Here is a 25,989-nt window from a genome sequence, read left to right as displayed (position 1 = left end):
GGTGTGTCACCCTGCCAGCCTTGGGAATCACCCTGTGTGTTGGAGCCCTGGGGGCTGAAAATTCCAGGATTTCTGAGCTGAGGGGTGCTGACCCTTGGGCAGGCACCAAATTGGACTTGAGGCCTTGGAACAGACTCCCAAAATTGTGTGACAGCACTGGGGTTGTGGGTGTGTAGTTGGAATGGTGCTGTGTGATCTCACAGGGTGAAAACCTAGGCTTGGGCTTTACTTCTGGGCTATTTCCAATATCCTGACTGACAGGGGCGTCAGGCTGTGTTTCTGACTCTGTCAGTGCTCTTTTGTACTATTGCATTTAAAATAAATAATAATAAACTGCATTTACTTTATTTTACTTTATAGATATATATGTATATATAAAATATATATGCTATATATATAATATATATATGCTATATATATATTGCAGACTTATATATGCAATAATAAATAAAATAAATTGCATTTATTTAATTTTACTTTATATATATATATGCTATATATATAGCATACTTATATATGCAATAATAAAATAAATTGAAGTTATTTTATTTTACTTTATATATATAATATATATGCAATATATATACATATATAGCACACTTACATATGCAATAATAAATAAAATAAATTGAATTTATTTTAATATATATATAATATATGCTATATATATTGCATACTATATTTGCAATAATAAATAAAATAATTTGCATTTATATCATTTTACTTTCCCCCCCTCCTCCTACCAAACCACCTTTCTGACTCGGAGCGTCTCACTGATTTTCCTTTCAAACCACTCCAACGACCAATCCCCAGCTGGACTCCACATTTCCCATGTCTCTGCTCCTGCTCTGAGGCAGGACAGGCTGTCCCCCCCGTGGATTGGGGAGCCCTGGGCGCTGCTCACCAGCTCGAACACGGCGTACTCGGCGCTGTAGCTCTCGCCCGGCACGACGCCGGCGCCGCCCACCAGCCCCGCCGCCAGATTGTCCACGATGTTCCCGTACAGGTTGGGCATCACCAGCACGTCGAACTGGTAGGGGTTCTGCACCAGCTGAGATGGGGGAATGATGGGGATATTGGGAATAATGGGAATGGGGAGGGCTGGAGCATGTGGGAGAAGCTCAAGGGTTCCCAGAAGTGGGGCTGGATGAGCTCCAAGGTGTCCCCAGTCCAAATCGTGTTTGGTACGACTGCCTGGAGCAGCAGTGATGGGATTTGGGGAGGTTTTAGGGATGTGATGGGGAGTTTTTTTGGGGATAAAAAGGGGTTTTTAGGGGTATACGGGGAGTTTTAAGGGATAATAAAGGAGTTTTTAGGGATAAAAAAGAGTTTTTAGGGATATAAAGGAGGTTTTAGGGATATAAAGGAGTTTTAAGGGATGAAGAGTTTTTAGGGATGTGAAGGAGAGGTTTTAGGGGTAAAAAGGAGTTTTAAGGGATATACAGGGAGTTTTTAGTTTAGTTTAAGGGATATACAGAGGGGGTTTTACAGATCTAAAGGGGAGTTTTTAGGGATATGAAGGGGAGTTTTTAGGACTATACAGGGGAGTTTTAGTGATATACAGGGGAGGTTTTAGGGATATGAACACACCCAGCCCCAGTCAGGCTGCAGGAACACAGGTGAGCATCACCCAAGCCCCCCTTAATTCCCACAGGGAGCAGCACTGGGATGTCCCTGGAGCCACAGGTGGGAATGTTGGGAATATTGGGAATGCTGGGAATGCTGGGGGGGCTCCTGCCTGGCACAGGGACAACCCTGGGGCCAGGTGGGCTTGGTGTGTCCAGGTTTGGAGGTTCCAACTCAGGGAGCAGGAGCAGCAGGGGGTGGGAAGTGACCAGGGATGGGGACACACCCATGGGTGTGGCCAGGGGCGTGGCCCGGGGGGCGTGGCTCACCTGCATGCAGCAGTTGTCGATGATCATGGTGTCGAATTTGATCTTGGGGTAGAGCTCGGCCACCTCCTTACAGCACTGCAGGAACAGCCCATCCCCCAGCTTCCTGCCAGGGAACAGCAGGGAAATCCTAAAGGGATCCTCCAGGATCCACCTGGGGCTCCTCATCCTGCTCTTCCCCCTCCTCTCCCTGCTGGGGATTTGTCCCAGGTGGAAACACGGGCTGGGAGGTGCAGGAGGAGCTGTTTCCAGGTCCTGCCACCATCAGGGCTGCTTCCAGAGCTTGGAATTTTGTTTGCAGGGATGAGCCCAAGGCAATGATCCCACAGACCACGGGGAGAGAGGACAGGGTTGTCATGGACATGCTGCACTGGCTTTATCAATTTATTGATTTATTTATCAATAAATCTGATCAGCAGCAGCTGCAGAGGCAGTGACTCCAGTCAGGGTCCTGCTCACTCCTGGCTGGGAGCAGAGCCAGGGAAAAGCCCCAATCCCAGGGAAATCCTGGTGTCCCTCACCCACAGCAGGATCACAGAATCATGGCATGGTTTGGGTGGGGAGGGATATTAAAGTTTCTTGATTCCATAGCAGGGACAGGTCGCGCCATCCCAGGGGGATCCAAATCCATCCAGCCTGGCCTTGGGCATTCCCAGGGATCCAGGGGAAACCACAGCAAATGTGGGAATTCCTGCCCAGCCCCTCCCCACCCTCCCAGCCAGCAATTCCTGCCCAAGATCCCAGCCCAATGTCCCCTTTCCCAGTGGGATCCATTCCCTGTGTCCTGTCCCTCCAGCCCTTGTCCCCAGTCCCTCTCCAGCTTTCATGGAGCCCCTTTAGGGACTCTGAGCATTCCCTGGATTTTTGCCTTCTCCGGTGAACATCCCAAGCTCTCCCATCATCCCTGACCTCATCCCCCATTCCCAAACCTCCAAAACATCCCAAACTCTGGCATTTTTGGGGTGGGACTGATCCTTTTCCAGGATAACCCAGCCATGGATGGATGGACAGATCCATCCCAACCCCTCCCCACTGTCCCAGCCAGGAATTCCTCCCCAACATCCCACCCCAAATCTTTTTCCCCACCTTGAAGGGGAAATCCCAAAGTGTCACGGAGCCCCCTGTGACTCTCAGGTGACACTGAGGTGACAGCAGCGCAGCAGGGCAGTGCCCTGAGGGGCCAGGGGAGGTGACAGTGGCACTCACATGATGTTGGCCTTGTGCACAGCTGTGACCTTGGCCCGGCCCTTCTTGGTGGCGTAGTCGAAGGCGAACTTGGCGATGCGCTGGGACTTGGCCCTGGTGATGATCTTGAGGCACTCGATCACTCCCTTGGCACTCTGAGGGGGGACACGGGGGTGACACCAGGGCCACGGCCACCCCAGAGTGTCCCTGACACCTGCCCTGCCTTGGGCTCCCTTTCCTGCCCTCTCCTTGCCACCAAAATTCCATTTATTATGTGTTAGATGCGTTATACTATGTGTTATTCTTACACATATTTAAATTATTATGAATTTTTCCCAATTAAATATTTATCATTATTTTTTCAATTAAATATTTCTTATAGTTATAATTTTATTCCAATTACTAAATACCTATCACCTTTTTATATCAATCATTAAATTGTTCTCATCATCACAATTTTGTTCCAATTACTAAATAATATCTTATCGCCTTTTTATGTCAATTATTAAATTGTTCTTACCATGGTCACCATTTCATGTAAATTATTATACTGTTCTTATCATCACCTTTTTATGTTAATTATTAAATTGTTCTTACCATGGTCACCATTTTGTTTCAATTATTACATTGTTATCATCATCGCCATTTTGTAGTAATTATTAAATTGTTCTTATCGTTGTCACCATTTTGTCAATTATTAAATTGTTCTTATCACCACGTTTTTATGTCAATTATTAAATTGTTCCTATCATGGTCACCATTTTGTCTCAATTATTAATTTTTTTTCTTATGGTCACCGTTTTGTTTCAATTATTACATTGTTCTTATCATCATCATCATCATCACTGTTTTGTTTCAATTATTAAATTGTTCTTATCTCAACTCAGGTTTGCCTTTTCTTCCCAATTCTCTCCTCCATTCCTGGCCAGGACAAGATCCATGTGCCACTGTCCCCTTTTCCAGGTATTTATCCCCCTGCCCCTGCAGCCTCCCTGGGGCTGGGAGTGTTCTTATCCCAAAATAATCCCCCAATTCCACTGCTCCAGGCAGGTCCAGACTGTGCTGAGCAGAGAATCCTGGAATGGGTTTGTTTGGAGACACCTTAGAGCTCATCCCATCCCACCCAGGGACACCTCCCACCATCCCAGGTGGATCCAAATCCATCCCAACCTGGCCTTGGGCACTGCCAGGGACCCAGGGGCAGCCCCAGCAAATCTGGGAATTCCAGCCTTGCCAGGAATTCCTGCCCAATAATCCACAAAAATCTCCCTTTTCCCAGTGGGATCCATTCCCTGTGTCCTGTCCCTGCAGCCCTTGGCCCCAGTCCCTCTCCAGCTCTCCTGGAGTTTTCCCCTTCAGGGACTCTGAGCATTCCCTGGATTGTCCCTTCTCTAGGTGAAAATTCCCAGCTCTCCCAGAGCAAAAGAGCTCCAGAGTCCTGGAATGGTTTGTGTAGGAGAAGACCTTAAATCCTATCCCATTCCATCCTTTCCATGAGCAGGGAGAATTCCCACCATCCCAGGTGGATCCAGGGGCAGTCACAGCCAATCTGGGAATTCCATTCCAGTCAGGAATTCCTGCCCAAGATCCCAGCCCAATCTCCCCTTTCCTTGTGAGAATCCTGTCCCTCCAGCCTCTCTCCTGGAGCCCCACTAAGGATTCCCTGGATTTTCCCTTCCCCAGGATTCCCAGCTGGCACCTCGTGCTCCAGGGAGCTGTACTCGCCCTCCGTCTGCTCCCGGATGATCACCAGGTCCAGGTTGTTGTGCCGGGTCTGGTACCCCGAGAGACTCTTCACGTGCACCACGTTGGCAAACAGGTCCAGCTTCCTCCTGGGACACCACGGGGACACCATGGGGACATGGGGACAGTGTCACTCTGTCCCCTCTGAGGGTTGGGGACACGCCTGGGGACACCCACGGTGAACAGGGACAGCTCCCGGCCATGGATCATCCTCAGTAACTTCCCAATGACTCATTAATTAATGAGGTTTTCCCAGTGACAAGTTCTGGAGGCCGCCCCACCATCTCCAGAATTTCCAGGGAAGCAAGATCAGCTCCATGGATGGTCCCTCAGGAGTTTTGCTTCCCCAATAACTCATTAATTATTCATTATAACTATTAATTAAAAGGGTTTTCCCAATGACAAGCACTGGGGGTCGCCCCATCATCTCCAGAATTTCCAGGGAAGCAGGATCAAGTCCATGGATCATCCCTCGGGAATTTTGCTTCCCAATAACTCATTAATTATTAATTAACAGGGTTTTCCTAATGACAAATTCTGGGCACCACCCAGAACTTCCAGGGAAAGAAGGATCACTGAACGTGGGGATATCCCAGCCATGGATGGTCCCTCAGGAGTTTTGCTTCCTAATAACTCATTAATTATTAATTAATGGGGTTTTCCCAGTGACAAATCCTGGGGGCCACCCCACCATCTCCAGAATTTCCAGGGAAGCAGGATCAGCTCCCAGTCATGGATCATCACTCAGGAGTTTTACTTCCCATAATAATGAGTTATTAATTAATGAATAATGAGTTAATAATTAACAGTGACTGTTCCCCCCAACTCCCAGGGGACACAGGTGGGGTCACTCCCCCCTGCAGGACCCCACAGTGAGCAGGGGCAGCTCCCAATGGCCCCTTTGGGGTTTTGTTTCCCAGCCTCAATTTCCTTTTCTCCCCCATTAACTCATTAATGATTAATTAATTAACCTGAGCCTCATGTCGTAGGACGCCAGGTCTCCCTTGTGGGACATCTCCATGGGAGTGTGAATCTTCCCTGCAGGACAAGGAGTGGGGTGAGGATTTAAGGGAATCCCATAAAAACCTCCCCAGGCACAGTCCTGCCCCAGGGTCCCCAGCACAGGGAGAGGACAAGGACAAAGCCACTGAAAAATGGAGTTTTTATACTAAAAAATGTTATATATAACATTTATATATATATATATTTAATATATATAATATATAAATAAATATATAACATACATTTATATATATAATATATAAATAAAAATATATACAAATATATTTTACATAATATAATATAATATAATATAATATAATATAATAATCTATTTACCTTAAACTAAACCTATTTTACCTTCTTCTTGCAAAAAAAAAAAAAATTAAAATAAAGACTCAAACTGCTCTGCTAAATTTAAATAAATAAATTAAAATAAAAAATTTAATAAATTTCAACAAAACAACATTTAAATAAGTAAATTTAAATAAAATAAAATTTAAATAAAATAAAATTTAAATAAAATAAAATTTAAATAAATTAATTTAAATAAAACAACATTTAAATAAATAAATTATAATAAAATAACATTTAAATAAAACAGAAAGCAGGAGCTCACCAATGAGGGCCACCTTGCTCTCCTTCATGGAATCCACCACCCGGTCCAGCTTCTCCTCGGACGCCGTGTTCTGCACCTCGCTCAGGTGGTGCTCGTCAAACACCACGGGGACATTGCCAGCCTGCCATGGGGACAGGGCCACCACCCGCCGTCACCTGGGAGCCGTGGGGACAGCGCGGAGGGGACAGCACAGGGGGGACAGCGCGGAGGGGACAGCACAGAGGGGACAGCGCAGGGGGGACAGCGCAGGGGGGACAGCGCGGAGGGGACAGCACAGGGGGGACAGCGCAGGGGGGACAGCGCGGAGGGGACAGCACAGAGGGGACACAGAGCCGTGGAGCTGCCAGGGATGAGCTCGGGGACAGGGAGGATTGGGATCACTGGGGACTGGGGTCATTGGGAATTGGGGTCACTGGGAGCTGGGATCATTGGAAATGGGGTGATTTGGAACTCGAGTTGTTTGGGATTGGGGTCATTGGGAATTTGGATCATTGGAAACTGGGGTCATTGGGGACTGGGGTCACTGGGGAATTGGGGTCATTGAGGAACTGGGGTCATTGGGAACTGGAATCATTGGGAAATACTATCATTGGGGACTGGGATCATTGGGAATTGGGGTCATTGGGGACTGGGATCACTGGGAATTGGGGTCATTGGGAACTGGGATCATTGGGAACTGGGGTCATTGGGAGCTGGGGTCATTGGGGACTGGGGTCACTGGGAATTGGGGTCATTGGGAACTGGGGTCATTGGGAACTGGGATCACTGGGAATTGGGGTCATTGGGGACTGGGGTCACTGGGAATTGGGGTCATTGGGAACTGGGGTCATTGGGAACTGGGGTCACTCAGAACTGGGATCATTAAGAATTGGGATCATCAAGAATTGGGATCATCAGGAATTGGGATCATTTCAGTGCCACTGGAACACAGGACATTCCAGTGACAATGCCAGTTTCACTGGAACAGTGACACTGATGGGACCATGGAATGTTTCCCTCAGGAAAACCCTCCGAGGTCCCCTCAGCACAGCCCAGGCCACCACCTGGGATGTCCCCAAGTGCCACATCACAGCAGGACTGGGAGATTCCTCTGGGGATGGGGACTCGTGGGGAGCAGTGGTGGGGACATGAGGGCACAGGCACATGCAGGGACACAAAGGGACACTCAGGGACACGCAGTGACACAGTGTGACACCCAGGGCCAGCTAAAGCTGGTGTCCCCTGGCCGTACCTTGAAGACCTCCTTGACGGCGTGCATGAGCTCGGGGCCCACGCCGTCCCCCGGCAGCATTGTCACCTGGAATGTCCCCTTGGCCTCGTGGGACTGCGGAGACACAGAGGGGTCACCCCAAACCAGCCCCACCCCGGGGCACGGGGACCCCCTGAGCAATGTCACAACACAGGGACACGGACAGCTCGGGGTCGTGGGGTCATGGAATGTTTGGGTTGGAGCACCAAGGCCACCTCTGAGTGTCCCCAAGTGCCACATCCCTGGGGTTGGGAAGTTCCTGCAGGGATGGGGACCCCACCCTGCCCTGGACAGCTCTTCCCAGGAGGAGAATTCCCAATATCCAACCCAAACCTGCCCTGGCACAGCTTGGGGCCGTGTCCCTTTGTGCTGTCCCTTGTCCCCAGGTGTCCCCTCCTGTGCAGAGCCACAGGGTCCCCCCTGAGTCTCCTTTTCTCCAGATCCTTCCCCAAATCCATTTTTTTCCCTGGACATGCTCCACCTCCTCCAAATCTTCTCCTGAGAGGCCCAAACCCAGGCCAGGATCGAGATGTCCCTCCCTGTCCCTGTCCTGAGGCCACCCCGGGGGTGACACTAGCCCTGAGCACACCCGACACCACTGAGAGCTCTTCCCCTCACTCAGCACTTCCAGAAATAACCTCTCCCTCTGAATTCCCAGAGGAATTCCTGCCAGCTCCTGGCTTCCCTCACTCCTGCTCCCTCAGGATCTCCTGGAATTTTGGACTGTCATTTTTAGCAGGAATTTTCCCAATATCCAACCCAATAACCTGGTGCAGCCTGGTGTTCCTGAATTCCCTCATCATTTTTAGCAGGAATTTCTCAAATATCCAGCCCAGTGTTCCTGAATTCCCTCATTCCTGCTCCCTCAGGATCTCCTGGAATTTTGGACCGTCATTTTTAGCAGGAATTTTCCCCAAGATCCCACCCAAATCTCTCCAGGGATGAGGATTTTCCCCCTTTTCTTTCCAGGAGGAAAACTCCACAGTTCCAGTGGGAGCAGGGAAAGGAGTGAGGGAGGAAAAGAAAGCTGAGAATCCCAATTTGGGAGCTTTAAATACTCTGGAATCAAATTCCCAGGGCAGAGCTCGGGGGCTGCTGGGCAGTGATGAAATATCAGGAGGGAAGGGCAGGGCTGGGCCTGGCTCAAGGTCACACACAGAGACTCAGGGCTGAGCTTTTCCCTCTATAAATTCCCTACAAAATCAGGGAATTTTCTGGCTGGGGAAAGCCTCAGAGAACCCCCCCCCCGCCCCAGCACTGCCAGGGCCACCAAGGCAGTGTCCCCAAGTGCCACATTCACAGGGCTGGTAAATCCCCCCAGTAATGGGACTCCAGGAATCCCAAAATCCCACCCAAATCCCCCAAATCCCACCCAAACCTCCCCTGGCACAACTTGAGCCCGTTTCCTCATGTCTTTTCCCTCGTTCCCAACTCCCTCCCTCCTGTCAGAGAGTTTTTAGGGTCCCCCCGATCCCTTTTTTCCCCCCTCCCAAAGATCCCCTCGGCCCCTCCTCACCTTGGCCTGGGCTTGCTGCAGGAGCGCGGCCGAGCTGCCCAGGCCCCGCCACACGCCGAGGCTCTGGGCACGCAGGAGGCCCTGGGGGTGCCGGGGTTGGGGGGTTCACAGGTCAGAAAAGCCCCTCAGGAGGTTTCCCCCCATCCCCAAACTCCTCCCGCTTTCCGCGTTCCTCCCCAGCCCAAAGTAACAGCCCCAAAATGAGACCCCATGAAACAGCCTGGAGGTCCCACCCCGGCCCTGAGCTCACACTGTGCCCCAGACTGAGACCTCCGGACCCGAAGTGAGCCCCACAGACCCGAACTGAGCCCCCCAGACCCGAACTGAGCCCTTCAGACCCGAACTGACCCTGCCCGGCCCTCACCGGCCCCTCACACCCGGCTCAGTGAACGACGAGGTCACACCCCGTCTGACCCCTCCTCGACCCTCCTAACCCGAAGACCCACCCCAGAGCGATCTTCGGCCTCATCCCGTCCCCTCAGCCCCCATCGCTGAGCCCGTTCTCCCCTCCGCGCCCCCTGTCCCGGTGCCCCCTCACCGCCGCCGCCGCCCGTCCTGCGCTGAGCGCCGCCATCTTTGCGGGCCCACAATGCACCGCGGCCTCGGCCAGACGCGGGTCACGTGAGGCAAAAGGGGCGGGGCTTCTCCTGGCCTGTGGCGCCCCCTGCTGGACGAGCGAGACAGCGCGGGGACGGGACCCCCCAGTGTCTCCTCATGGACCTCCCCAATGTCCCCTCATGGACCCCCAATGCCCCCTCAGTGACCCCCCCAATGTCCCCTCAGGGACCCCCAATGTCCCCTCATAGACCTCCCTAATGTCCCCTCAGGGACCCCCAATGTCCCCTCAGGGACCTCCCCCAATGCTCTCCCCAATGTACCCCCAGGGACCCTCAATGTCCTCCGAGGGAGCCCCCAAATATCCCTCCAGGGACCCCCCCAATGTCCCTTCAAGGACCTCTCAATGTCCCCTCCAATGTCCCTTCAGGGACCCCCCCCAATGCCCTCCCCACTGTCCCCTCACAGATTCCCCAATGTCCCCACAGAGATTCCCCCAATGTCCCCTCAGGGCCCCCTCAATGTCCCACCTGCAGGGACCCCCAATGTCCCAAGGACCCCCTAAAGTCTCCAATTTCCTCCCCAGTGTTCCCTCAGAGACCCCTCCCCAATGTCCCCAAGGGACCCCCAAGGTCCCCTCCCCTGGGGACACCCCGTGACGTCCCCTTCCCCATGTGTCCCCTGACTGTCCCCTCCCACCCCACTCCGGTGTCCCCAAAGCCCCCAGGGTGACACAGGACACGGAGCTCTTCTCTTTATTGCACCACAAGGAAGGGGACTCCCGTGTCCCCAACAGTGTCCCAGTGCCACCTTCACCATCCAGCCAGGACGGGCTGGGAGCAGCCTCCAGAGGACACAGCCACCCCTGGAGGTGTCCCTGGAGATGTCCCCAAGGGTGTCCCCAGGGGTTTGGTGTCACTTTTTGAGCAGCTGTGCCCGGGCTCTGTTGAGTTTCTCGGCCACAGCGCTGTCGGTGCCAGCCGAGCACCGCGACAGCACCAGGCTCATCTCGGCCTCGTTCTTGCGCTCAATGGCCGCCTCTGCCGCCTGCTCCAGGTCCCTGTTGGGTGCCAGGAGCCGTGTGGGGACAGCACGGGGACAGGGGCCACCCCCGGGGTCCCACCACTGCGCCACCACCACGGAAACCAAAAGCGGCTCCCGCTGTCCCCACACCCTCCTGCTGTCCCCACACCCTCCTCCTGTCCCCACACCCTTCCCCTGTCCCCACGCCCGTTCCTGCCACCCAGGGGATTTCCAGCTGTCCCCTCCCAGGTCCCAGTGTCCCCCCAGGGTGTCCCCCAGCCCCGGGATGTCACGCACCCCACGAGGACGAAGGCCTTGACGCGCTGCTCGGGCGGCACACGCGGCGCGTATTTCCTGGCCTCGTAGCGGTTGTGGTGCTTCACCGCCACCTCCACGAAGGGCTGGGGAGGGAGAGAGAGGTGAGGAAGAGCAGGAGAAGGGGAGGAAGAGCAGGGGAGAGGGGGAGAGGAGGGGAAGGCAAGGATGGGAGGGCTGGAGAAGGGAGGAAGAGAATGGGAGAGATGGAAAGGGGAGGAAAAGAGCATGGGAGGGTCAGAGAGAGGAGAAAAAGGATGGTGGAGGTGGAAAGGGGAGGAAGAACAGGGGAAAGAGGAGGAAGAGCAGAGGATAGTGAGGAAGAGCAGGGGAGAGGGGAGGAAGAGCAGGGGAGAAGGGGAGAGGAAGGTGGAGAGGCTGGAGAGGGGAGGAAGAGGATGGTGGAGGTGGAAAGGGGAAAAAGAGGATGGGAGGGCAAGGATGGGAGGGCTGGAGAAGGAGGAAGAGGGTGGGGGGGTCGGAGAGAGAAGGAAAAGGATGGTGGAGGTGGAAAGGGGAAGAAGAGGATGGCAGAGAGGGGAGGAAGAGGATGGGAGAGATGGAAAGGGGAGGAAGGGGATGGGAGAGAGGGAGAGGGGTGGAAGGGGATGAGAGAACCGGAATGGGGAGGAAGAGGATGGGAAGGCGAGGATGGGACCTCTGGAGAAGGAGGAAGAGGATGAGAAGATTAAAGAGGAGAGGAGGAAGGTGGGAAGGGCAGGGAGGGAAGAGGATGGAGCTGGAGAGGGGAGGAAGAGGATGGGAGAACTGGCACTGTGAGGAAGAGGATGGGAGGGCAGGGAGAGGAGGAAGATGCTGGGGGGACAACAGTGGGGTGTCACTGCTGCCCCCCCTGAGCAGCCCAAGCTCTCACCAGGTACCCGATAGGTGACTTCTTGCTCTTGGAAAACTTCTCTATCTCCTCCCAGTCCCCACGAGTGGCCAGGGCGTTGATCTTCAGCCACCAGTACCTGGGGACAGGGGGACACAGGGACAGGGGGACACTCAGGAGACCCCCCCCAGACCCCCTGTCATGGATTGATACAATTTAGGGGTTTTTTTGGTTAATAGAATATCGCTCTGCTAGGACCTGAAATTTCTCTGGAAAGGACAGGGACCAACGAGGGGGCAGGTTTTGGACTGACATGTAGTTCTGAGTTTTGCCTCTTCACACTGTTTGTAGAAAATGAACAGTTTGTGGTGGCACAAAATTTAAAATTTAAAAATTAATTTGTGGGGTTTTTTTTCTTTTCTTATTTTCTTCTCTTAGTGTAAATTAATAAAATCTGTTTTTACTTCTAAGTTGAGGCTGCTTTTGCCTTTTTTTCCCCCAAATCTCATCCTGATTTTTCAGCCCTCTGATGTTTTTACCTTCTTGTGCTGGAGTTCTCACACTTGTAACAAAAACCAAACCCGAGATTTTGTAAATAGCACATTCCTTCCAGGGGGAAGGACAAATTGATGGACTTCTAAGTCGACCAATGGGGTCAGAGAGGTGTTTCTCTCCTCCCTCAAATCACTGGTCAAAGTCCAAACTCTATTTTAAACCCTAAATCCAAAAATAAAAGTCCATCTTTTGCTTGCTCTCAACCTAAAGAGTGAGTGTCCTTCTTGTTGTGTCCTCTAAGAACAGAACATTCCCCCAGGGCCCATCCTCACCTCTTGTCTGGGATCCTGAAGTCCCTGTAGAGCTGCTCTGCCCGTTTGTGGTGCCCGTCCAGGATGAGGGTGGCCACGGTGTCGTGCAGGGACAGGTCCAGGTAGGGCTTGTCCAGCTCCTCCTGCAGGTGCCTCTGCAGCCTCAGCAGCTTGATCTGCTCCTCTGTGGCCTGGGATAAAGGGGATGGCTCCAGGGTCACTGTGCCAGCCTCTGTGTCCCCAGCCCCAGAGTCCCTGTCCCACCCTCAGTGTCCCCATCCCAGCCCTGAGGTCCCTGATTGCTGGATCTTGGTGTCCCTGTTCCAGTCCTGAGGTTCCTAATCCATCCCTGAGGTCCTTGTCCCAGCCCTGTCCCAGCCTTGGCATCCCTGTCCCAGCCCCAGAGTCCCCATCCCAGCCCTGACGTCCCTCTCCCAGCCCCAGAGTCCCTGTCCCAGCCTCCATATTCCTGTCCCAGCCCTGGGGTCCCTGTCCCAGCCCATAGTCCTCATCCCATTCCTGTCCCAGCCTCACAGTCCCTGATCCAGCCTTGGTGTCCCTTGTCCCTGTCTCAGCCTCAATGTCCCCATCCCAGCCCCAGAATCCCCATCCCAGCCCTAAGGTTCCTTCTCCAGCCCTGTCCCAGCCTTGGGGTGGCTGTCCCAGTCCATTTCCAGCCTTGGAGTCCCTGTCTCAGCCCCAGTGTCCCCAGCCCAGCCCCAGGATCCCTGTCCCAGCCCCAGGGTCCCTGTCACAGCTCCAGGGTCCTTGTCACAGTTCCAGGGTCTCCATCTCACTTTTGGCGTCCCTGTCCCAGCCCTGTCCCATTTTCCATGTCCCTGTCCCAGCCCCGATGTCCCCATTCCAGCCACGCCCCTGGACAGCCACCCACCCCCCGCCAGCCTTGTCCCCAGGGCAGGGACAGGTGGCCTTGGCTTTGTCCCCAGTGTCCCCTGGGTACTGTCACCTTGGCAGCAAAGTCGTTCTTGGCCTTGTAGAACTCGTCCAGGGCGCTCTGCAGGGAGGCCACGCGCCCCTCGATCCGCTGGGAATGGCATGGACAGGGACATAATTATGGACATGGTACAGGCATGGCATGGACATGGCATGGACAGGGCACAGACAGGGCATGGACATGGACATGGCATGGACAGGGCACAGACAGGGCACAGACAGGGCACGGACAGGGCACGGGGACCCAGCATGGACACGTCATCCCCTGGGTGGGATCCTCAACCCCTGGGTTGGACCCCTGGATAGATCTTGACTCCCTGGGCAGGATCTCACCCTCTAGGCATACATGGCATGGGATGGGCATGGCCCCCCACAGCTCTGGGGAGCCCCTTGGGAGTGTTTTGGGATCAGGAGGAGCCCCTTGGAAATGTTTTGGCTTCCAAGAGAGCCTTTTGGGAACATTTTGGGATCCACGAGAGCCATTTGAGAGCCTTTTGGGGTCTGGAAGAGCCTTTTGGGTGCATTTTGGGATCTGGGAGGGCCATTTAAGAGCATTTTCGGGACTTGAAGAGCCTTTTGAGAACATTTTGGGTTCCAGGAGAGCCCCTTGGGAGCATTTTGTGATCTGGGGGAGCCTTTTGGGGTAATTTTGGGTTCCAGGAGAGCCTTTTGGGGTTATTTTGGGATCTGGGGGAGCCCTTTGGGGTGGTTTTGGGGTGTGTGAGCCCCCAGCCCCACTGACCTTCTCCCCGTAGCTCGATTGCACGTGCAGGTTGCCCAGCTCCTGGTGGTTGTCGTCCTGGTTGTACAAATCCTTCAGCGTCTCCCGCTCCTGGTGCCGGCAGAACTGAGGGGACAAGCAGGGATCTGGGGGTCAGGGGACATCCGGGGGGGGTCAAGGGGTCGTGGGGACAATTTGGGGGACAAGGGGACACTTTGGGGGTCGTGGGGACACCCAGGGGGACAAAGACATCGAGGGGAGCAAAGGGACATCCAAGGGGTCATGGGGACAATTTGAGGGACAAGGGGACACCCAGGAGGTCATGGGGACACCCAGAGAGTCAAGGGACACTTTGGGGGACATGGGGACAATTTGGGAGTCATGGGGACAATTTGGGGTTCAGGGGGTTTTGGGAGAATCGCTGCCCCAAAGCCCCTCAGGTTGGGTCAGGGGTTTTGGGGTGGGTTCAGGGGTTTTGGGGGGTTTAAGGAGTTTTTTGGGGGGACTCAGGAGGTTTTGGGGGATTCATGAGGTTTTAGGGGGTTCAGGAGGGTTTTTGAGGGATTATGGGGTGTTTTGGGAGGGTTCAGAGTTTTTTGGGAGGGGATTCAAGGGGTTTTTGGGGGGGTTTTGGGGAGCTCAGGTGGCTTTTGGGGGTCTCAGGGTGTTTTTGGGGTGTTCAGGGCTGTTTTGGGGGTCTCATGGTGTTTTTAGCTGTCTCAGGGCTGTTTTAGGGTATCTCAGAGGGTTTTGGGGTGTTCAGGGCTGTTTTAGGGTATCTCAGAGGGTTTTGGGGTCCCTGACCTGGCGGTACAGGCTGAGGGCCACGGGCTGGTTCTGCAGGGTCATGAAGAAAGTGCCGCGGTTCAGCTCGTTCTTGAGGTGCAGCACCACTGTGTACACTGGGGACACCAACAGGGACACAGAGGGGACACAGGGGACAGGAACACAGAGGGGACACAGGGGACAGGGGGACAGAGGGGACACGGACGGGGACACGGACACAGGGGACAGGGGACATAGGAGACAGGAGAGACAGACAGGGACACAGGGGGACAGGGATATAGGGAACATAGATAGGGGACACAGATGGGGACACAGGGGGACAGAGGGGACACAAGGGACACAGGGGACACAGAGTGGACACAGAGGGGACAGGAGGATAGAGGGGACAGAGGGGCACAGGGGATTGGGGACAGAGGAGACAAGGGGACACAAGGGACAGGGGGACAAGAGAGGATTGGGGACAGAGGGGGCAGGGGATGGGGACAGGGGGACGTGGGGGACAGGGGACACAGAGGGACAGGGGGACAGAGTGGGGACAGAGGGGACACAGGGAGGTCAGAGGGACAGGGGGCAGAGGGGACACAGGGACAGGAGACAGAGGAGACAGAAGGGTTTCTTTTCATTGTTTTTTTTTCCTGCACCTCCTGATCCCCTCTGTGCCCCTCTGACCCTCCATGTGCTCCCCAAGGCCCCAAAATATTCCCAAGGGGCTTCCCCTGACCACAGAACACCCCCAAAAGGCTCTCCCAGACCCCAAAATGACCCCAAACTGCTCCCCTAGACCCTATAACTCTCCCAGGGTGCTCCACCCGACCCCAAAACGCCCCCAAAGGGTTCCCCTAGACCGGAAAATGCCCCCAAAGGCCCCTCCCAGCCCCAAAGCCCCGCGCTGTCCCCAGGCTGACCCAGGTCGGTGTCCCCGCTCTCGATGGCTTTGCCCAGGGCCAGTTTGCTGCGCTTCATCTTCAGCAGCAGCGGCACCTGCTCCCCCGAGCGCGGCTCGTACTCCAGCAGCTGGGGACACCAGTGTCACCTGGGGTGGCCTGTGTCCCCTCACAGGGACACCAGTGTCACCATGGTCACCAGGTGTCCTCTCACCAGGACAGTACTGTCACCTGGGGTCCCCTCAACCCCGTGTCCCCATCTGTGCCCCCACGCCAATGGCCAGTCCGTGTCCCCAGCCCATGCCCCCAGCCCGTGTTCCCAGCTGTCCCCACCCTGATGGCCAGCCTATGTCAGTGTCCCTAGCCCATGTCAATGTCCCCAGCCAGTGTCCCCATGTCCCCACCCTGATGGCCAGCCTATGTCAGTGTCCCCAGCCCGTGTCAGTGTCCCCAGCCATGTCGCCATGTCCCCACCCTGATGGCCAGCCCGTGTCAGTGTCCCCAGCCATGTCCCCGTGTCCCCACCCTGATGGCAAGCCCGTGTCCCCAGCCGTGTCCCCGTGTCCCCACCCTGATGGCCAGCCCGTGTCCCCACCCTGATGGCCAGCCCATGTCAGTGTCCCCAGCCATGTCCCTGTGTCCCCACCCTGATGGCCAGCCCATGTCCCCAGCCGTGTCCTCGTGTCCCCACCCTGATGGCCAGCTCGGCGCGGCCGCAGTCGTAGGCGCGGGTGGCGATGTCCGAGTACGAGATGCCCGCGGTGTCCCCGAGCTTCTGGTTGATGGCCTGGGCCACCTCCTCGTCTGACTTGTCCTTCTGCTGCACCTGTGGGGACAGCCAACAATGTCCCCAGGTGTCACTGAGGTGGGCTCAGCCTGTCCCCAGGCTGTCAGCTGTCCCCAGGTGTCCTCAGGCTGTCCCTGAGGCCAGCTCAGCCTGTCCCCAGCTGTCCCCAGGTGTCCCCGGGTGTCCCCTGACCTTGTAGCAGGCCCAGTGTGCCAGGATGCGGCTCACGCCCTGGATCTCCGGCAGCCGCAGGAACTCGCAGATCCGTATGGCCAACGGGTACAGGCGGCGCAGCACCAGCCTGGGGACAGGGACACCAGGGGTCAGGGGACACCAGGGAACAGGGGACACATGAGGGGACAGGGGACACCCTGGGGGGACAGGGGACACCAGGGGGTCAGGGGAAACCAGGGGACACCAGGGAGTACAGGCAGCGCAGCACCAGCCTGGGGACAGGGACACGTGAGGGGACAGGGGACACATGAGGGGACAGGGGACACATTGTGTGGGTGTCCAAGTGCTTGGAGCTGCTCATCCCCTGGATATGGGAATGGGATGGGAACTGTGGGATGGGGAATGTGGGATGCAGAATGAGGGATGGGGGATGTAGGATTTGGGATGGGCAGTGTAGGATACGCAGTGTGGGATGGGGACAGTGCCGTGCAGGATGAGGGATGCAGAATTCAGGCCAGGAACCACGGCAAGGCCAGGGCTGCTCCCGGGGCTCTCACCTGTCCAGCAGCACCTCGATGGTGAGCTGTTTGTATCTGTAGGGACAGTCAAGGCACATTTGGGATCACAGAGGCCCCGGGAATGCCCTGACCCCGGGATCTGCAGTAGGATACTGTGTGAAGGTCAGCGGGATCCCGATCTGGTAGTCCCGGACGGCGTTGAGCACCCGCAGGTCCTGGCACATCCGCACGAACCCCTCGGGGGGGAACTTATCCAGGAAACACTTCCCAAAGGAAGCTGCCTGTGGGATCAGGGAGAAAATCAGAGGGAAAATCCTTCACCTTCAGCCTCCCTGCTCCTGGTGCTGCTGGCTCACCCTCAGCAGGGATTTCTGGGTTTCGGGCTCGTGCTCGTAGCCGGCGGCCTCGATGCACTGGCCCACGGCCTCGGGGAGCAGCTGCTGCTCCCGGATCTCCCGCAGGTACTCGTCGGCCTTCTGGCTCTCCTTCTGCAGGGAAAACGGGAATGGGGGAACCCTTGGGACAGGGAGCCTCACTCCAGTGGGGTTCTGGGATCTTTCCTCTATCCCAGGTGGTTCCAAGCCCCAATGTCCAGCCTGTCCTTGGACATCTCAGGGATTTGGGGAAGCCCCAGCATTCCCAGGTGTTGTCACAGTCCTCAGATTTTTCCCACAACCCAATAAAAGATTTGGGGTTTCAGACACCCCGTGGAGCTCAGTGGGATCCGATCCTGAATCATCCCAAAATCACAATCCCAGGGTTCGGAGTTTTCCCTTCTCCAGGTGAACATTCCCCGTTCTCCCAGAGCCTCTCCAAAATCCTGGATTGTTTTGCCTTGGGCGGAGCCTTCATCCCAAATTTCTGTCTCTGTTTTTGCAAGAGGAAGGGGAATGGGGGAGGTACCTCATACTCCTTCTGTGCCTCCAGCAGCAGAGCACCCGGAGCCATGGAGGCAATGCGGAAAATCTCCTGGCTGGCTTCTGCAGGGATGGGGAGCACACAGAGGGATGAGGAGGGGCTGCTCCAGCCCCTGATGTCACCCTCATGTCATCCTATAGCCTGGGAGCATCCTCCAGCACTGGGATTGTGGAATGGGTTGGGTGGGAAGGGGCCTTGAATCCCAGTAATTCCACCCCATCCATGGGCAGGGACAGGTCCCGCCATCCCAGGTGGATCCAAATCCATCCCAGCCTGGCCTTGGACATTTCCAGGGATCCAGGGGCAGCCCCAGCAAATATGGGAATTCCAGCCCAGCCCCTCCCCACCCTCCCAGCCAGCAATTCCTGCCCAAGATCCCAGCCCAATGTCCCCTTTCCCAGTGGGAAGCCATTCCCTGTGTCCTGTCCCTGCAGCCCTTGGCCCCAGTCCCTCTCCAGCTCTCCTGGAGTTTTCCCCTTCAGGGACTCTGAACATTCCCTGGAATTTTCCCTTCTCCAGGGGAACATTCCAAGCTCTCCCAGCCTGGCTTCAGAATCCCAGACTGGTTTGGGTGGGAAAGGACCTTAAATCCCATCCCATTCCACCAGGGACACCTCTCACTATTCCAGGCTGCTCCAAGCCCCACCCAACCTCGTCTAATTTTGGGATGGAGCATCCACGGCTCCTCTGGGACCTCCTGTGCCAGGTTCCCACATTCCAGGGGTTGGGAGGGGAGCGATCCTCACCTGGGATCTCGTGCAGGAACTCGTGGGAGGAGCGGGACAGGATCCGGACCCCGTCCAGCTCGGGCACCAGGTGGGAATCCTCATCCAGGACAAAGCTGGGCTCCTGCTAAGGGCTGAGACATGGGGAGGGAGGGGAATCCCACGGGATGGGGGAAGCACCTGGGAACATCCTCTGGGATGGGGGGAGCACCTGGGAGCATCCCAGGGAACAGAGAAAGAACTTGGGAATAACCCAGAAAAGGATCTGGGAACATCCCATGGGACAGAAAAAGATCTGGGAATATCCCATGGGACAGGGGAAGGACTTGGAAACATCTCATGGGAAAGAAAAGGACCTGGGAGCCAGAGTGGAGCTGGGAACATGCCATGGGACAAGGGAAGGGACCTGGAAGCCAAAGTGCAGCTGGGAATATCCTATGGGACAGGGAAAGGACCTGGGAGCCAAAGTGCAGCTGGGAATATCCTATGGGACAGAGAAAGGACCTGGGAGCCACTGTGGGTACAGGAACATCCTATGGGACAAGGAAAGGACCTGGGAACATCCCATGGGACAAGGGAAGGACTTGGGAGCCTCCCTGTGCCCAGGACACCCTTAGGGGCACCCCGTAGGTGCCAGAGGAGGTGGCAGTAGCCCTTGGAGCATGCCCTGCTCCCAAAGGATACCGGATGCACTCGGAGGAGTTGCCCACCACCATCAGCTGCCGCTCCCAGGCCAGCACCACGGCCCGCTGCCGGCTCCGGGGCCGCGTGCACCTGCGGGACCCCCGCGACCCTGTTACTGACCCTATTGTTAACCCCATTGTTAACCCATTGTTAACACCACTGTTAACCCCATTAACCCCATTGTTAACCCCATCAATAACCCCATTATTAACCCTGTATCTTAGGTTATACAACCAAAAAAATGTTTTTTCTATTCCATCTGCTGAAATCCAGTTAGGGAGGTGGTTTTTTTTTCTTTATCTGTTGTAACTCCAGGAGGGAGGGGGTGACTGCCTTTCTGATAACAAGCCAGCTGTTAAAACCAGGTGGGGGATTGTTCCTTATCTCTGTTCACCCTCCCATTACCTCCATGGGGATATCTCCTGTTAATGGGCCATTAAAGCTCACCAGTGACATCACACATTACATCATCCCACTGTGAGATGCTCTACCCAGGGAGGAGGAGCCAAACCATTTCACCCAGATAAAAAGGAGCCACAAGTGTCTCCAGACATCCAGTGTTCCCATGGGGCTCCTGAAGGAAGACTGGACCCATCTCTGGACCCTTTTCTCTACAGGACCATCTCTACTTCACACAGGACACATCTGCCACTCCAGGAGGGCTTTACTTTTGGACTGTTTTCAACACCCTGACCAACAGGGTGTCAGGTTGTATTTCTGACTCTGCCAGGGTTTTCTAGGATTTCTTGTTTCTTTGTTTGCTTATCCTTTTATACTACAACAATTAAATTTTTTCAATATCGCTAGTAAAGAACTGCTCTACCTGTTCCCAAAAATCTTTACCTGACAACCTTTTAATTGCAAATTTACAATAATTTAAACCTGTCTGTCTAAACCCAGACACCACAAAAAACCCAAACCCAGAGCAGGGACACCCTCAGGGCTGAGGGGAGCCCAGGGAAGGTCGGGGTGCTCACCAAACCATCTGCTTGGGCGGGGAGCGGATGCCAGTGTTGAACTCGCAGAATTTTTCCTGCAGGAGAGGAGAAGGGTCAGGGTTTGGGGTGGTTTTTACCTGGTTTTGTTGGTTCAATTTAGTAAATTATAATTATTATAAAATGTCATTTATATTGTTATTAATATAAATTTTATTTATTAATAATATTAAATAACAATATATTGATATTAATTATAAAATTATTATTCATAAGTTATATTTATAATATAAGTTATATACATATCTTTATTATATTTATAATTATTAAATGTTTTTATAATAAATTATTATTAGATTATAATATATTAATACTATTGATGAAATATTAATGTTGTTATTATTTATATTTATAATAGATCTTACATATTTCTAATATATTCATTGTATTTTATAATAACAATTATAATTATTTAATACTAATTTACTAATTTTAAATAATAGCATATTAATGTTATTAAATTATAATTTAGTAAATTTAGTTGGTTAAATTTAGCTCAGGAACTTCTGTGGATTTTTTTACATTGTGTAATTTTTTTTTTGTGACTACATATGGGTTGTGGACTTATTGGGGCGTCACTTTTAAAGATAAATAACTTTAAAGGTAAAGGATTGTGGTGGTTTTACAGTGTTTGTTTTTGTTGGTTAAATTTAGTGTTATTATAATTTAGTAAATTTAGCTGGTTAAATTTGTTGGTTAAATTTAGCTTGGGAACTTTTGAAGTTGTGGATTTCTAATATTACATTTTTTTTTTATGACCACATATGGGTTGTGGACTTCCTGGGGTGCCATTTTTAAAGATAAATAACTTTAAAGGTAAAGGACTGTGGTGGCTTCACAAGGTTTGTGGGGGTTTTACAGCATTTGCCTGGTTTTGTTGGTTAAATTCAGTGCAGCGGGTTGAGTGTCTTTTATTGCAGTGATATAGGATTAGGAGAAAAACCTACAAGGGTTCTGCCAAAACCTTGGTGGGTTCTGACCCCTTAGGGACCCCCCAAAGAGCCCCTCAAAGCCCCTGAGCTGACCTTGAGCGAGGCTGTGCCCATCCAGACGGTGCCAGAGTCGCAGAAGAGCGCGAGGTGCCGGTGCGTGAAGGACACGGCCATGTGCAGGAACGGCCCCGCCGAGGGGCTCAGCCCGGGGGGGCTCTGGGGACAGGACAGGGGACACCCCCAGGTGACACAGGTGGGACAGGGCGGGGGTCACTGGGGCTTGGAGTGACCCCCAAGTGACACAGGTGGGACAGGGCGAGGGTCACTGGGGGCAGGGTCACCCTCAAGTGACACAGGTGGGACGGGGGGTCACACTCAACCCACTCAGCCTATGGTGCTTCTCCGCGTTGGTGCGTGGGGAAGTGGGGGGAAGTGGGTGGGAAAGAGTTGGGGGGACTGGGAGGATCCCATGGGGTGGGAAAGGAGCTGGAAATATCCTGTGGGATGAGAAAAGAACCTGGGAATATCTCATGGAACAGGGAAAGGATCTGGGAGCATCCCAAGGGATGGGAAAAGATCTGGGAGGATCCTGTGGGACAGGGGAAGGATTTGGGAGGATCCTGTGGGATGGGAAAGGACCTGGGAATATCCTGTGGGACAGGAAAAGGATCTGGGAGTGTCCCATGGAACAGGTAAAGGACCTGGGAATGTCCTATGGGATGGGAAAACGATCTGGGAGTATCTCACGGGACAGAAGGGACAGGGGAAGGACCTGGGAGCATCCCAGGGACAGGAGGGACAGGAGAAATACTTGAGAATATCCCATGGGATGGGAAAATGACCTGTGAGCATCCCAGGGACAGGGGAAGGAGCTGGGACCACCCCAGGGGACAGTGGGGACAGTGGGGACAGTGAGGACAGCACACTCACCACCACGGAGCAGGAGGTGTTGTCCAGCAGGAAGAGCTCCTGTCCCACGGCCAGCAGCACCACGGTCACCCTGTCCTGGGACAGCACGGCCCAGCACGACGGCGGCTTCTGCAGCCCTGGGGACACAGGGACACCAAGGGGACATGGGGACAGAGTGACATCACTGGGACACAGGGAACATGGGGACACCAAGGGGACACAGGGACAGGAGGACAGAGTGACACCCCTGGGACATGGAGACAGAGTGACAGCCCCAGGACATGGGGACAGAGGGGGAAAAGGGGACAGTGTGACACCTCCGGGACATGGGGATATGGGGACAGTGTGACACCCCCAGGACACGGGGACAGAGGGGACAGTGTGACACCCCTGTGACACCAGGACATGGGGACAGTGTGACACCCCTGGGACATGGGGGCAGAGTGACACCATGGGGACAGGGGGAGATGGGGAAGGAATGGACAGAGGGGGACAGGGGGCACAAAGAGGACAGTGTGACACCCCCAGGACACGGGGACACAGAGATGGACAGAGAGGGACAGAGGGACAGCAGGGACGGAGGGGACAGAAGAGACAGTGGGATGGGAGGGACAGGAAAGCAGTGAGGATAGAGGGACAAGAGAGGATTGGGGACAGAGAAGCAAGGACAAGGGGACAGCAGGGATGGAGGGAGAGCGAACCAGGAGAACAGGAAGTACAGAGGGGACAGAGGGGACAGAGGTGACACCCACCAGGGACCTCGGGCAGGCGGCGCAGCTTGAGGTCGTCGATGTTGGTGGCCAGGGAGAAGCGCAGCGCCCCCGTCAGGATGGCCACGCCCGTGCCGAACTCCGTGTGGAAAACCTGCGCCTCCAGCACGTGGTTCTGCAGCACCTCCTGTCACACGGCGGGGATGGCACCCTGGGGACACTGTTCTGTCCCCCCGGGATGGATCCCAGCTCTTTCCCGAGGGATGGCACAGCCCCTGGTTCTCCCTGTGGTTTCCGTGTCCCCCAAATCCCACCCGGGGCATCTCACAAAGTGGCAGAATGAGGGGGGAGTGGGAAAAGAGGAGGTTGGGGTGGGATGTTGGGAAGGAATTCCTGGCTGGGAGGGTGAGGAGGGGCTGGGATGGAATTCCCAGATTTGCTGTGGCTGCTCTTGTATCCCTGGGAGTGTCCAAGGCCAGGCTGGACAGGCTTGGAGCAACCTGGGATAGTGGGAGGTGTCCCTACCCAGGGCAGGGGTGCAATGGGATGGGCTGTGAGTTCCCTTCCCACCTGCCCCATCCCAAATCCCATCCCAAATCCCATCCCAAATGCCATCCCCTCACGTTTCCCATGCTGAAGTGCCTCTTGAACTCGCAGAACAGGTTGTAGACCAGCACTGTCCCGTCCTCCTGGATGCACAGCAGGTCCTCCCCCGCCGTCCAGCCCAGGTGCACCAGGGGGCCGCTCTTCCACTGGGGACAAACGGGAAGGGTCAGCCCCAGACAGCCCCGGGCCAGGGATGGCCCTGCAGGGACACTCCTGGGGACATCAGCCCTGCCTAGGGGCTCATGGCTTCTCCAGAGGGCCCACACCTCATCCAGAGGTCCCACATCCCCCCTGCCCAGGCTCTGCAGGTCCCTGCAGTTGTGGCACTGTCCCTCCACTGCCCTGTGTCACTCCCAGACTCAGGAAGCGGGGAGGGAGGATGATCCTGTGGCTCCAATCCTCATCTCATCCTCCTCTCCCATCCCTGGGCAGCAGGGAAACGATTCCCCTGCTCCAAACCCATCCCATTCTTTTCTTCCAGACCCAAACAGGATGAAGAGAGGATTTTCCTCCTGCCCAATCCTGCTGCTCCAAACTCCATCCCATCCTCTTCTCCCATCCCTGGGCAGCAGGGAAAGGATTCTCCTGCTCCAAACACATCCCATCCTCTTCTTCCTCACCACCAAGGAAAGGTTTCTCCTGCTCCAAACTCCATCCCATCCTCCTCTCCCATCCCTCACCAGCAGGGAAATGATTCTCCTGCTCCAAACCCATCCCATCCTCTCCTCCCATCTCCCCCCAGCCCTCCCAGACCCCCGGGGTGTCTGTCCCCTCCCAGCTCACCGGGACACTGGCCAGGAGCAGCCCCGAGGCTGAGTAGATCTCCAGGATTGGGCGAGTGCTGGGGGTCTTGTCCCGCCGGGAATTCCTCAGCAGGGCTGGGACAAGGAGGGGACAGTCCCTGAGCCATCAGTGCCACAGCCCCAGCTCGGGGAGATCGCTCAGGGGGGCTGCACCCACCTATGGGACCCCCATAGGGGGCAGCTGCCACCACACAGTCACGGAGGTCCTCACGAAGGCCCCATTCCATGGAGTAGAGCTCCAGCTTCCTGCAGGGATACAGATGGATGGATGGATGGATGGATGGATGGATGGATGGATGGATAGACAGGCGCACGGATGGGGGAGCCACGGATGTTGCCCCACTCCCAAACCAGCCCTGGAACATCCCTGACAGACCCCAGGAGCACTGAGATCTCCCCTGGGAATCCCCAGAGACCCCCAGGAATGCCCCAGAGACTTCCAGGGCCATCTCGGCACACCCACAGGACTTCCCTCCCAACCAACCCCAAGACCACCCTAAGACACCTCAACCACCCCTGGGACTCCCTTCCCAGCCAGCCCAAGATCCATGGGCACCACCAGACCCCTCCAGGAAACCCCCAAACCTACAGACACCCCCGGGACCCCCTCCCAGCCCGAGGAGCCCCATCCCCAGCCAGCCCCAAGGGACCACCCGGGGACCCCCTCAACCACCCCCGGGCCTCCCAGCCCCACCAGCCCCAGAACCTCAGAATCAGCCCCAGAACCTCACTCCAGCCATCTCCAGGACCCCTTTTCCATCCCTCCCATCCCCTCACCCATCCCTGCAATGCCCATTCCCATCCCTGGCATCCCCCCAAGCACACCCGGGACCCCCAAGAGCCCCGAGCAGCTCCGGGCCGGTGCCGCCCCCGCTGCCCCTCACCGGTAGAAGGTCTCCTCGCCCAGCGGGTTCCAGTTGGCCGTGTAACAATCCATGGCGCGGCCGGGACGGGGGAACCGGGATGGGGTGAGGGGAACCGGGACCGAGACCGGGATCGGGACCCGGTGGTCCCGGCGCTTCTCTCACGGCGCCACGCCCCGCACGTCGCGCCGTGACGCCGGGCAGGGCGCCGCCATCTTTGGTGAGGGCACTGGCAGGTGAATGGGACCATCGCCATGTTGGGTGAGGGCAGCGAGAAAGGTAAACC

At 55.0% G+C, this 25,989-nt stretch overlaps 2 protein-coding genes across 2 annotated transcripts; both read right to left on the bottom strand.

Annotated features, from left to right (window-relative positions):
- Window positions 1-736: 736 nt before the first annotated feature.
- On the bottom strand, window positions 737-9,794 carry IDH3B (isocitrate dehydrogenase (NAD(+)) 3 non-catalytic subunit beta). Its single transcript, XM_083862185.1, has 9 exons — window positions 9,742-9,794; window positions 9,204-9,284; window positions 7,670-7,762; window positions 6,439-6,559; window positions 5,792-5,858; window positions 4,777-4,909; window positions 3,099-3,232; window positions 1,896-1,998; window positions 737-1,051 (listed from the first exon to the last, which is right to left on the bottom strand). Exons 1-9 carry the CDS (start codon window positions 9,775-9,777, stop codon window positions 740-742), a joined length of 1,080 nt encoding a protein of 359 aa, XP_083718311.1. The 5' UTR covers window positions 9,778-9,794; the 3' UTR covers window positions 737-739.
- Window positions 9,795-10,537: 743 nt separating this feature from the next.
- VPS16 (VPS16 core subunit of CORVET and HOPS complexes) lies at window positions 10,538-25,868 on the bottom strand. Its single transcript, XM_083860714.1, has 24 exons — window positions 25,725-25,868; window positions 24,998-25,086; window positions 24,821-24,915; window positions 24,055-24,183; window positions 23,474-23,618; window positions 22,743-22,858; window positions 21,906-22,028; window positions 20,863-20,918; window positions 19,886-19,975; window positions 19,223-19,317; window positions 18,462-18,538; window positions 17,915-18,046; window positions 17,712-17,839; window positions 17,598-17,633; window positions 17,059-17,167; window positions 16,771-16,905; window positions 16,101-16,209; window positions 15,214-15,311; window positions 14,431-14,535; window positions 13,702-13,779; window positions 12,756-12,925; window positions 11,971-12,067; window positions 11,079-11,182; window positions 10,538-10,818 (listed from the first exon to the last, which is right to left on the bottom strand). Exons 1-24 carry the CDS (start codon window positions 25,775-25,777, stop codon window positions 10,674-10,676), a joined length of 2,514 nt encoding a protein of 837 aa, XP_083716840.1. The 5' UTR covers window positions 25,778-25,868; the 3' UTR covers window positions 10,538-10,673.
- Between the last annotated feature and the right edge of the window lie 121 nt (window positions 25,869-25,989).

The sequence above is a fragment of the Zosterops lateralis genome (genome assembly GCF_965231275.1).
Source record: "Zosterops lateralis genome assembly, chromosome: 5".
NCBI classification, from domain to species: Eukaryota; Metazoa; Chordata; class Aves; order Passeriformes; family Zosteropidae; genus Zosterops; species Zosterops lateralis.
The sequence above is the reverse complement of the archived record's forward strand: the minus strand, read 5'-3'. Positions and strand labels throughout refer to the sequence as shown.